Genomic DNA, 13,150 nt, shown 5'->3' with positions numbered 1-13,150 from the left:
AGTATATAACACTGCTCAAAAAAATAAAGGGAACACTAAAATAACACATCCTAGATCTGAATGAATGAAATATTCTTATTAAATACTTTTTTCTTTACATAGTTGAATGTGCTGACAACAAAATCACACAAAAATTATCAATGGAAATCAAATTTATCAACCCATGGAGGTCTGGATTTGGAGTCACACTCAAAATTAAAGTGGAAAACCACACTACAGGCTGATCCAACTTTGATGTAATGTCCTTAGAACAAGTCAAAATGAGGCTCAGTAGTGTGTGTGTGGCCTCCACGTGCCTGTATGACCTCCCTACAACGCCTGGGCATGCTCCTGATGAGGTGGCGGATGGTCTCCTGAGGGATCTCCTCCCAGACCTGGACTAAAGCATCCGCCAACTCCTGGACAGTCTGTGGTGCAACGTGATGTTGGTGGATGGAGCGAGACATGATGTCCCAGATGTGCTCAATTGGATTCAGGTCTGGGGAACGGGCGGGCCAGTCCATAGCATCAATGCCTTCCTCTTGCAGGAACTGCTGACACACTCCAGCCACATGAGGTCTAGCATTGTCTTGCATTAGGAGGAACCCAGGGCCAACCGCACCAGCATATGGTCTCACAAGGGGTCTGAGGATCTCATCTCGGTACCTAATGGCAGTCAGGCTACCTCTGGCGAGCACATGGAGGGCTGTGCGGCCCCCCAAAGAAATGCCACCCCACACCATGACTGACCCACCGCCAAACCGGTCATGCTGGAGGATGTTGCAGGCAGCAGAACGTTCTCCACGGCGTCTCCAGACTCTGTCACGTCTGTCACGTGCTCAGTGTGAACCTGCTTTCATCTGTGAAGAGCACAGTGCGCCAGTGGCGAATTTGCCAATCTTGGTGTTCTCTGGCAAATGCCAAACGTCCTGCACGGTGTTGGGCTGTAAGCACAACCCCCACCTGTGGACGTCGGGCCCTCATACCACCCTCGTGGAGTCTGTTTCTGACCGTTTGAGTAGACACATGCACATTTGTGGCCTGCTGGAGGTCATTTTGCAGGGCTCTGGCAGTGCTCCTCCTTGCACAAAGGCGGAGGTAGCGGTCCTGCTGCTGGGTTGTTGCCCTCCTACGGCCTCCTCCACGTCTCCTGATGTACTGGCCTGTCTCCTGGTAGCGCCTCCATGCTCTGGACACTATGCTGACAGACACAGCAAACCTTCTTGCCACAGCTCGCATTGATGTGCCATCCTGGATGAGCTGCACTACCTGAGCCACTTGTGTGGGTTGTAGACTCAGTCTCATGCTACCACTAGAGTGAAAGCACCGCCAGCATTCAAAAGTGACCAAAACATCAGCCAGGAAGCATAGGAACTGAGAAGTGGTCTGTGGTCACCACCTGCAGAACCACTCGTTTATTGGGGGTGTCTTGCTAATTGCCTATAATTTCCACCTGTTGTCTATTCCATTTGCACAACAGCATGTGAAATGTATTGTCAATCAGTGTTGCTTCCTAAGTGGACAGTTTGATTTCACAGAAGTGTGATTGACTTGGAGTTACATTGTGTTGTTTAAGTGTTCCCTTTATTTTTTTGAGCAGTGTATTTTTAAACCTGCATATTTAGTTAATATTGCCTGCTAACATGAATTTCTTTTAACTAGGGAAATTGTGTCACTTCTCTTGCGTTCTGTGCAACAGAGTCAGGGTATATGTAGCAGTTTGGGCCGCCTGGCTCGTTGCAAACTGTGTGAAGACTATTTCTTCCTAACAAAGACAGCCAACTTCGCCAAAACGGGGGATGATTTAATCAAAGGCGCATTTGCGAAAAAAGCACAATCATTGCACGAATGTACCTAACCATAAACATCAATACCTTTCTTAAAATCAATACACAGAAGTATATTAAACTTGGGAAATTGTGTCACTTCTCTTGCGTTCATTGCACGCAGAGTCAGGGTATATGCAACAGTTTGGGCCGCCTGGCTGGTTGCGAAATAATTTGCCAGAATTTTACGCAATTATGACATAACATTGAAGGTTGTGCAATGTAACAGCAATATTTAGACGTATGGATGCTACCCGTTAGATAAAATACAGAACGGTTCCGTATTTCACTTAAAGAATAAACGTTTTGTTTTCGAAATGATAGTTTCCGGATTTGACCACATTAATGACCCAAGGCTCGTATTTCTGTGTGTTATTATATTATATTTAAGTCCTGAGGTTTGAGATGCACCCAACTGTCCAAATTTTTCTGTGCAATAGCCATTTGATTTGAGAAGTTTTGGTGTGCACTAGGCCAATTTATCTAATTTACATACAGTACCAGCCAAGTTGACACACCTACTCATTCAAGGGTTTTTCTTTATTTTTTACTATTTTATACATTGTAGAATGATAGTGAAGACATCAAAACTACGAAATAACAAACATGGAATCATGTAGTAACCAAAAAAAGTATTAAATCAAAATATATTTTAGATTCTTCAAAATATCAAAGCAAAGGGTGGCTGACAGCTTTGCACACTCTTGGCTTTCTCTCAACCTGCTTCACCTGGAATGCTTTTCCAACAGTCTTGAAGGAATTCCCACATTTTCTGAGCACTTGTGTTCTGCTTTTCCTTCACTTTCTGGTCCAACTCATCCCAAACAATCTCAATTGGGTTGAGGTCAGGTGATTGTGGAGGCCAGGTCATCTGATGCAGCACTCCATCACTCTGCTTCTTGGCCGAATAGCCCTTACACTGCCTGGAGATGTGTTTGGTCATTGTCCTGTTGAAAAACAAAATGATAGTCCCACTAAGCGCAAACCACATGGGATGGCGTATCACTGCAGAATGCTGTGGTAGCAATGCTGGTTAAGTGTGCCTTGAATTCTAAATAAATCACTAACAGTGTCACCAGCAAAGCACCCCCACACATCCTCCTCCATGCTTCACAGTGGGAACCACACATGTGAAGATCTGTTCACCTACTCTCACATGTGAAGATCTGTTCACCTACTCTCACATTTGGACTCAGACCAAAAAAGGACAGATTTCCACCGTTCTAATGCTCATTGCTCGTATTTTCTTGGCCCAAGCAAGTTCCTTATTATTATTGGTGTCCTTTAGTAGTGGTTTCTTTGCAGCAATTTGAGCATGGAGGCCTGATTCACACAGTCTCCTCTGAACAGTTGATGGTGAGATGTGTCCATTACTTGAATCGGAGGTGCAGTTAACTCTGATGAACTTATCCTCTGCAGCAGAAATAACTCTGGGTCTTCCCTTACAGTGGCGGTCCTCATGAGAGCCAGTTTCATCATAGTTTTTGCCACTCCACTTGAAGAAACTTTCAAATGCTAATGTTCCGAAATTGACTGACCTTCATGTCTTAAAGTAATGATGGGACTGTCATTTCTCTTTGCTTATTTGAGCGGTTCTTGCCATAATATGGGCTTGGTCTTTTACCAAATAGGGCTATCTTCTGTATACCACCCCTACCTTGTCACAACACAACAGATTGGCACAAATGCATTAAGGAGGAAAGAAATTCCACAAATGAAACGCATTCCAGGTAACTACCTCATGAAGCTGGTTGAGAAAATGATACATTGGTTACTACATGATTCCATATGTGTTATTTCATAGTTCATGTCTTCACTATTATTCTACAATGTAGAAAACAGTAAAAAAAAAAAAAAAAAAAACTGGAATGATTAGGTATGTCCAAACTTTGACTGGCATTGTATGTTCCAGCACTTTGGTTTCACTAATATGTTGAAATGGAACCAAATTAAATCAGTTTCTTTCTTCAGTCCTTAAATAAGATAGATGGGCTATTTGGTCTACTACGGTATAGGTCAAATGTGACAGTCTGCCTATAACCCGCCTGAATAGGCCTATAACTCCATTCCTATTCTTTTCAGAGTTGAGAAATTAATCAAATTGGAAATGAGCTATTAGAAGACTGGTTATTGCGACGCATGTCTGTTGAATTGGGAAAAATCCACCCGCACTCAGTCCCACACCACATACTCAGCCAATCAGGAGCTGAAACTGCATTGCGGCCGTGGAATACTTTTTACTAAACGGTACATGCTAAATAGTACGCAACGATTAGTAAATAGTATGCAGTTTAAAAGCTGCAGTATGTAACTTTTTGGGGTGACCCAACCAAATTCACATAGAAATGTGTGTAATAGATCTGTCACTCATTGAAAGCAAGTCTAAGAAGTGGTAGATCTGTTCTCTGTGTGCCGTTCTTAAGTTTATTTTTTGTCTTACTTTCGGGTTTACAATATTTTTGGTTATTGATATATTTCATAGCGGTTTAGATGGTACAATGATTCTCTACACTATACTTGATTGTGACAAAACAAACTGAAATTAAGTGAACTATTAGAATTTTAGCAACCAGGAAATGGCGGAGTGATTTCTGCATAGTGCATCTTTAAGTACAGTATGTAGCATGGGTATTTGGACACAGCCAGTGTAACCATCTCTACTGTTCAGATAACTTTACACTCTCCCTCCCACATCCTCTCTCACTTACTCATGCTCTCACACACACCCACTCTTGCATATCTAGCCAACCTTTGTAGTTGCCTTGGGCCGTTATGCTTCTCTATTTTTACAAATGATCTGCCATTTGTCTTACAGGAAGCTAAAATGACTGTGTATGCTGATGATTACACTCTATCCATCAGCACCTATAGCTAGCTAGCAAGGAGTCAGAATGGGTAATTAACAAACTGGTCTTAAATACATCTAAAAGCATTGTGTTGGGTTCAAAGCACGCTCTTAGACCTAAACATCAACATGCATGATAGTCATTGAGGGTTGAGGAGAAATTAACAACTTTGCCTTTAAAGAAACATTTGAGTATTAAAAATGCCTATCCACTTGTATAATCTATTTGCATACACTTCAGACATACATACCCCACCAGACAAGCCACAATGGCTTTCTTCACAGTACCCAGACCAAAAACAGATTTAAATGTGCCACATTTTGTTACGTTAGACTTATTCACAAAATTGATTAAATAAAAACACATTCTCTGCAATTTACACATACCCCATAATAACAAGCAAAAAAGGCTTAGAATTTTGTGTAAATGTATATAAAATTTAAAACATTTAAACAGAAATACCTTGTTTACATAAGTATCCAGACCCTTTGCTATGAGACTCGAAATTGAGCTCAGGTGCATCCTGTTTCCATTGATCATCCGTGAGATGTTCCTACAACTTGATTGGCGTCCATCTGTGGTAAATTCAATTGATTGGATATGATTTGGAAAAGGCACACAACTTTCTATATAACGTCCCACAGTTGACAGTGCATGTCAGAGAAAAACACAAGTCATGAGGTTGAAGGAATTGTCCATAGAGCTCCAAGACAGGATTGTGTCGAGGCACAGATCTGGGGAAGGGTACCAAGACTCTTCCTAGAGCTGACCGCGCAGCCAAATTGAGCAATCAGGGGAGAAGGACCTTGGTCAGGGAGGTGACCAAGAACCTGATGGTCACTCGGACAGAGCTCTAGAGGTCTTCTGTGGAGATGGGAGACCCTTCCAGAAGGACAACCATCAGGCCTTTATTGTAGAGTGTCCAGACTGGAGCCACCCCTCAGTAAAAGGCATGACAGCCCTCTTGGAGTTTGCCAAAAGGCACCTAAAGACTCAGACCATGAGAAACAAGATTCTCTGGTCTGATGAAATGCTTCAGGTCTGGAAGAAACCTGGCACCATACCTACGGTAAAACACAGTGGTGGCAGCATCATGCTGTGGGGATGTTTTTTTAGCGACATGGACTGGGAGTGTAGTCAGGATCGAGGCAAAGATGAACGGAGCAAAGTACAGAGAGATCCTTGATGAAAACCTGCTCCAGAGCGCTCAGAACCTCAGACTGGGGGGGGGGGGGGGGTTCATCTTCCAACAGTACAACAACCCTAAGGACACAGACAAGACAATGCAGGACTGGCTTCGAGACAAGTCTCGGAATGTCCTTGAGTGGCCCAGCCTGAGCCTGGACTTGAACCCGATCAAACATCTCTGGAGAGACCTGAAAATAGAATGAGACATTCCCAGTTGATTCCCAGTTGATCGTCTTCCAAAGGAAGGACTGATGCTCTATTATATTCCACCAGCGCCATGGGGTGGGAGAGTGAGGTTGCTCCCTGAAGTGAAACTCTAGGGAGGTTTCCCTTTTCAGTCAAGGTAACGTTACACTTGTTTTCACATTAGGTAGTCTTAGTCTAGAGACTTAAAAATAAAAGAGTTAGAATATGATGCCCTACTTGTTTTAATGTAATCATTTCCTTATCAGTTTGGTCAAAGCTCTCATTAAAGCACTGTTATGATGGCTCTAGTTCTGTTGTTATATTATCCGCTATGTCTGGGTAATTCTGAATGAATAACTGATCGTCTTGTGCCAGAACAGGAGAGTTCAATGTAAGACAGTGGTCTTTTGAGATGATTCTACAAACTTTGGCAATTGCATCCACCTTTTTTGTGAAATGGCATTTTTGTGAATCTGCGGATACATATCAGGGTCAAGTGCTTGCTTGAAGAATGGCTCCGGAGGGGATGGCTGCCATTTTACAGGCTCCTAACCAATTCTGCTATTTGTGTGTTTTTCACATTGTTTGTAACTTATTTTGTACATAATGTTGCTGCAACTGTCTCTTATGACCAAAAATAACTTCTGGATATCAAAAGAGCGATTACTCACCTCGAGTCTGACATGAAGGATATAATGTTGCTCCCGGACAAAGCCCAAATCCCTGTCATTCACATGAAGAAAATACAGGGGACGCAGATCAGGGTGCCTTGAGAGAATTAGTTGGCGAGTGGGTTACCGGCCTCTACCATCCGTTATATTGGCCAACGTGCAATCACTGGACGAGCTCCGTTTGAGATTATCCTACCAATGGGACATTAAAAAAGGTAATAACTTATGTTTCACAGAGTCGTGGCTGAACGATGACAAGGATAATATACAGTTGGCTGGGCTTTCCGTGCATCGGCAGGACAGAACAGCTACGCCCGGTAAGACGAGAAGGGGGAGGGGGGGGGGGGGGTCTATTTGTCAATGACAGCTGGTGCAAGATTGCCCAAATTAAATTAAAGGTAGTCTTGAGGTATTGCTCGCCTGACGTAGAGTACTACATAAGCTGTAGACCACACTATCTATATTTTTCGTAGCCGTCCATTTACCACCACAAACCGACACTAAGACGGCACGCAACGAGTTTTCTAATTTCTACCAGCATGTCACATGTGCAACGTACAAATCTCTCCCTCGCCCTCCATTTGGCAAATCTGACCATAATTCTATCCTCCTGATTCCGGCTTACAAGCAAAAACTAAAGCAGGAAGTACCAGTGACTCACTCAATACGGAAGTGGCCAGATGACATGGACGCTACAGGACTGTTTTTCTAGCACGGACTGGAATATGATCTGGGATTCATCCAATGGCATTGAGGAGTATACCACCTCAGTCACCGGCTTCATCAATAAGGGCATCGACGATGACGTCCCCACAGTGACCGTACGTACATATCCCAATGGATTACAGGCAACAGCCGCACTGAGTTAAAGGCTAGAGCTGCCGCTTTCAAGGAGCAAGACACTATTCTGGAAGCTTATAAGAAATCTTGCTATGCCCTCAAACAAACCACCAAAAAGACAAAGCTTCAATACAGGACTAAGATTGAATCCTACTACACCGGCTCTGATGCTCGTCAGATGTAGCAGGGTTTGCAAACTATTACGGACAACAAAGGGAGACCCAGTCGCGAGCTGCCCAGTGACGCTAGCATTCCAGACAGGCTACATGCCTTTTATCCTCGCGTCGAGGCAAGTAACACTGAAGCATGCATGAGAATACCAGCTGTTCCGGACAACTGTGTGATCACACACTCTATAGCTGACCTTTAAAACAGGTCAACATTCACAAGGCCGCGGGCCAGACAGATTACCAGGACGTGTACTCAGAGCATGCGCGGACCAACTGGCAAGTGTCTTCACTGACATTTTTAATCTCTCCCTGACCGAGTCTGTAATACCTACATGTTTCAAGCAGACCATTATAGTCCCTGTGCCCAGGAAAGTGAAGGTAACCTGCCTAAATGACTACCAACCCGTAGCACTCATGTCGGTAGCCATGAAGTGCTTTGAAAGTCTGGTCGTGGCTCACAACACCATCATCCAGGAAACCCTAGACCCACTCCAATTCGCAAACCGCCCCAACAGATTAACAGATTACGTAATCTCAATCCCACTCCACACAGACTGCCCTTTCCCACCTGCACAAAAGGGACACCTATGTGAGAATGCTGTTCATTGACTACAGCGCAGCATTCAACACCATAGTGCCCACAAAGCTCATCACTAAGCTAAGGACCCTAGGACTAATCACCCTCTGCACCTGGATCCTGGACTTCCTGACGGGCCACCCCCAGATGGTAAGGGTAGGCAACAACACAACTGCCACGCTGATCCGCAACACAGGGGCCCCTCAGGAATGTGTGCTTAGTCCCCTCCTGTCCACCCATGACTCCGTGGCTAAGCATGACTCCAAAACCATCATTAAGTTAGCTGACGACAACGGTGGTAGGCCTGATCAACTACAACAATGAGACAGCCTATAGGGAAGTCAGAGACCTGGCAATGTGGTGCCAGGTCAACAACCTCTCCCTCAACGTGAGCAAGACAAAGGAGATGATCGTGACCTACAGGAAAAAGAGGACCGAACACGCCCTCATTCACATCGACGGGGCTGTAGTGGAGGGGGTCGAGAGTTTCAAGTTCCTTGGTGTCCACATCACCAACAAACTATCATGGTCCAAACACACCAAGATAGTCGTGAAGAGGGCACGACAACACCGTTGAAAATATTTGGCATGGGTCCCCAGATCCTCAAAAAGTTCTACAGCTGCACCATCGAGAGCATCACCACCGGGTATGGCAACTGCTCGGCCTCCGACCATAAGGCGCTACAGAGGGTAGTGCGAATGGCCCAGTACATCACTGGGGCCAAGCTTCCTGCCATCCTGGACCTATATACACTAGGCAGTGTCAGAGGAAGGACCAAAAAAATTGTCACAGACTCCAGTCACCCAAGTCATAGATTGTTCTCTCTGCTACCGCACGGCAAGCAGTACCGGAGTGCCAGGTCTAGGTCCAAAAGTCTCCTTAACAGCTTCCACCCCCAAGCCATAAGACTGCTTTACAATTAAATCAAATGGCCACCCGGACTATTTGCATTGACACCCTTCCCCCTTTGTTTTTACACTGCTGCTACTCTGTGTTTATCTATGCATAGTCACTTTACCCCTACCTACATGTACAAATTACCTCGACTAACCTGTAACCCCACACATTGACTCGGTAGTGGTACACCCTGTATATAGCTGCATTATTGTTATTGTGTTATTTTTTCATTGTAGTTTTTATTTTATTTAGTACATATTTTCTTAACCATTTGCTTAAAACTGCATTGTTGGTTAAGGGCTTGTAAGTAAGCATTTCACACCTGTTGTATTCGATTTGATTTGATTTGATTTGACATTCCCACTGTATTTATGCACATGGAGAATAAGAATAATCCATTCCCGCAGAATGAGGTGTGGTTTGTTAGGTAGCCATATAATTTCACCACAGGTACACGTTAGTGTAAATGTTCAGTTCATCCCCCCTCTTCTTATCATGGAATGACTCATTCCGATTCTCATAGTTGTACTGATCCCATAGATTACAGAACTCCTGTTCCCACAACCCATGCCAACTCATGTGGATTTTGGCACAAGGCTAGGACTGATAATAACAGCAGCTGCACACCTAGCTGGCTGGTCCCGTGAACACATTCTAAACAGCAACAGAGCCATTCATATATCTACTCTGTCCGTTTACTGCTACCCATTGTTTGATATCCCCCTGTTTCAGCGTTTTCCTTTCCTCATGCGGCTCTGAGCAGTAAATTCTGCATGGCAGCTTGAAGTCAGTTGATCCAACTTTCCATAAATCTTTGAGATAGAGTGTTAGATGAGAACCACATGTAAACGGAATGGAGAGGCAGGCCTCCGAGTGGAACTGATCAAACAGAGGGGGAAAAAACCCTGTGCCTGAAGCTAATTTAGCTAAACTGTGTGTGCTGTGAACCAGGCTTCACCACTATGGTGTGATGTGCTCAGAGATGTGTCGTCACCGATTTGGCGACGTGCCGGCCCCTCTTTTCATCAAAATGAGCTATTTGGTTTGTGACCCATACCCCGATCAAAAAGGTCAGACATGCCCACTTAATCCTAGAAAATCTCCCCCTTCACTTCTTGCCAGGCTGTCAGTTTCTGTGGGACTGCAACAATCACAGACGCATGCCTTTGGTCTATGTCTGAGAGCATAGTGCACAGGACCAGAGGCACTCTGGGAACAGGCTGCGTGTTGTTTGCTGGTTCACTATACACACTGAACCAGTGGTTCTCAACCTCTGGCCCATGTACCAGCACCAGTCCCTTATAGTTAGCCAACACTGGTTTAGGCATAGTCAATTATTTTGTTTAATGTAGCCACTTCATTTAATGTAACTGGTCCTGCGAGAAAGAAGGACCGTAGCTTTCCAGTCCCTGCTACAACAAAGGTTGTGAACCACTGGAGTCGATGGACGCCCTTGCTCTCAGACTAGGCCCGTCTATGTTGATGGGACTGAGCAGGCTCAGAGTAAAGGCATGAGTTGTATTGCAGAAGAGTAGGAATAGCATTCCTAAACCAATCATTACAGGTGAGCGCCTAATTCAATAATCAGTTTGTGCCACCTAACATTATCCACTCATGCATGCTGAGGAATTTACCAGCATGAGGAGAGGAGGGCCCATGACCAGGGAGTCAACTCATCAGCACTGAAATGACACAGGCTAGACTAACACTGTTAGTCTATGCTATGATATACTGTTTTCTAAATTGGTTGCATGGAAATATAAGTCTGCATTCTGCATTGCCCCTGATCTGTATTGCCCCTGATCAGCCTGGCAACATATGTAGCCATTGGGTAATAACCCAACCCTACACAAAACAGTAAAGGCATAGGGAAAAACACATTTGAATCCACTCACCTGTTTGAAGTCAGCGACAAATGTTATGAGAGTTCCATCTCCCTGTTTGAACTCAAGTGTGATGGAGTCTTTTTCACTGTCTGCTTCTAGAACTTCCTCTGTGATTTGTCCATCAGCTAAACGAACTCGAACCTTCAGCTCTGAACAAAGTCCAAACGTTGTTAAAAATATTAGTGCCCAGAGAAATGCATTTATCCGAGCTGAAACCGGTAGAACACAACTCCCAAACATTCCAGAAGACGCAGAACTGAACTTGACAGAGGAAAAATACTAAAGTCCAGGTGAAATCCAACGGTCTCTATTCAATATCACTAGCTAATTATTTAGTTGCATTTCCGTTTCAGATAGCCCTTTTGCTATTTATTCTTTGTAAAAAAAAAAAAAAATGAAATCCAAGCAATTGTTCGTCTTCCATACCTTTAAACTAGAATTCATGACGTGAGTGATGTATTTTGTACGAACATTAACGCGACTCCATACGCGTAGGTAAACCCACCTCGATTAAAACCTCAATCTCGGCTTTTCATTTCACAGCTACTTTGTAACCATTACAAAACTTTACCCAGCCCGACTTCCATGCATATCAGAATCATACGCGATGTAGTATACCACACACTCTCTCTTGACCGTAACACAGCACGTTACTTCGTATTCTGCTTTCTGTTTTTATCCTCGTATTTTTTTTCTATTTTTCTCATTCAGTCCCGTCACTTCCTTCGGTATCCAAACTACTGCAGAGTAGGCTACTTGCATGGCCTCGAAACTTTCAGCGACGGCGCTGTAAATTCAACGAGCGTTGTAAACTCTTAAAGGCACACCACCATCGAAATGTAGCACAGGGGCATGTAATGATTTGGTTGTGATCCAACAAGAAAATCCAAGCTTGCACAATAGATTTATGCCACAAGATAAGGTAAACTGAATATTTATAATAACATATTTTGTTATTGTGAAGCATTGTTGCCACTACTGCACAAGAAGGTCGGCCTACTGCAGTTGTTATAATAGTTTGTGTGAAAGTTATTGTGTGAATATGATTATGGATTCTAATTCACCTAATCAAAATAGTCCCTCTTCTTTTCTGAATTGAGATATGGAGTTGTATAAAAGTTGTGACTAAAAATATCTTATGATTTAAAACAATTTAAAAGAACAGAGACATTGTTTTTATTTGTGCTTATAAGCTCTGTAACATAATGTCATACATTATTTATGAGACCATTGAATCATAGCTTGTGAGCTTCAGATAATTACTAGTTGTGTCAAGCCACATGTGGTTTTCACTGATTTCCTTGTTGGAAAAAGTCACTCCTCTTACCTACTCACTCTTGATATTATACTTTTATGATGTCCTTAAGGGGGAAATTTGACAATACAGAGGTGTGTGAAGGAAGTGCCACACACAGAGAGCAACATCTGGAGATCTGTGGCTCAATCAAAGTGTCACATTAAATGGTAGATTACCTCTGAAGGCAGTGATGTTCCAAAGCCAGACCTCATCATCAGATCTCATATTTCCAGGTGACGCACTATCTGCTGGGTGGCCCCCAGGTTGGTGACCCGGTGGAGAAGCACTTACTCACTGCTGCAACCAAGTGGCTGGGCACTCCATTGAAGGGGAAAACAAAGGGCCAGGGCTCTAAACCTGAACAAACAGTGTCAGCTGGTTAGGCACATTGGGCCGCACTCATGATGAATTGGAGGAGCCAAGGAGGTCATGCAAACAGATCTTTTGTGGTGTGTGCAATCCTCAAACATGTATGGGTTTGAGGGGGGCGGCAGAGTAGCCTAGTGGTTAGAGCGTTGGACTAGTAACGGAAAGGTTGCAAGAATCCCTGAGCTGACAAGTTACAAATCTGTCGTTCTGTCCCTGAACAAGGCAGTTAACCCACTGTTCCTAGGCTGTCATTGAAAATAAGAATTTGTTCTTAAACTAAAAGGTAAAAAAGGTAAAAAAAAGAAACAGTGCCTTGTTGAACATACTGATTTGTCATAAAAATCAAATTGCCTTGAAACTAATATCTATATGTGTTTAGGATGGGATAATCACATTTGGTGACTATGGTTAAAGCTG

General features: G+C 43.7%; 1 protein-coding gene across 1 annotated transcript in view; it reads right to left on the bottom strand.

The window, feature by feature from the left end:
* Nucleotides 1-11,865, bottom strand: part of LOC120028967 (out at first protein homolog) — a 37,904-nt gene extending 26,039 nt beyond the window's left edge. The window contains exon 1 of the mRNA XM_038974252.1: nucleotides 11,077-11,865. Within this exon, the coding sequence (XP_038830180.1) occupies nucleotides 11,077-11,307 (231 nt within the window). The 5' untranslated portion in view covers nucleotides 11,308-11,865. The remainder of the gene's footprint in view (nucleotides 1-11,076) is intronic.
* Nucleotides 11,866-13,150: the final 1,285 nt, after the last annotated feature.

The sequence above is a fragment of the Salvelinus namaycush genome, chromosome 34 (genome assembly GCF_016432855.1).
Source record: "Salvelinus namaycush isolate Seneca chromosome 34, SaNama_1.0, whole genome shotgun sequence".
NCBI lineage: Eukaryota > Metazoa > Chordata > Actinopteri > Salmoniformes > Salmonidae > Salvelinus > Salvelinus namaycush.
The sequence above is the reverse complement of the archived record's forward strand: the minus strand, read 5'-3'. Positions and strand labels throughout refer to the sequence as shown.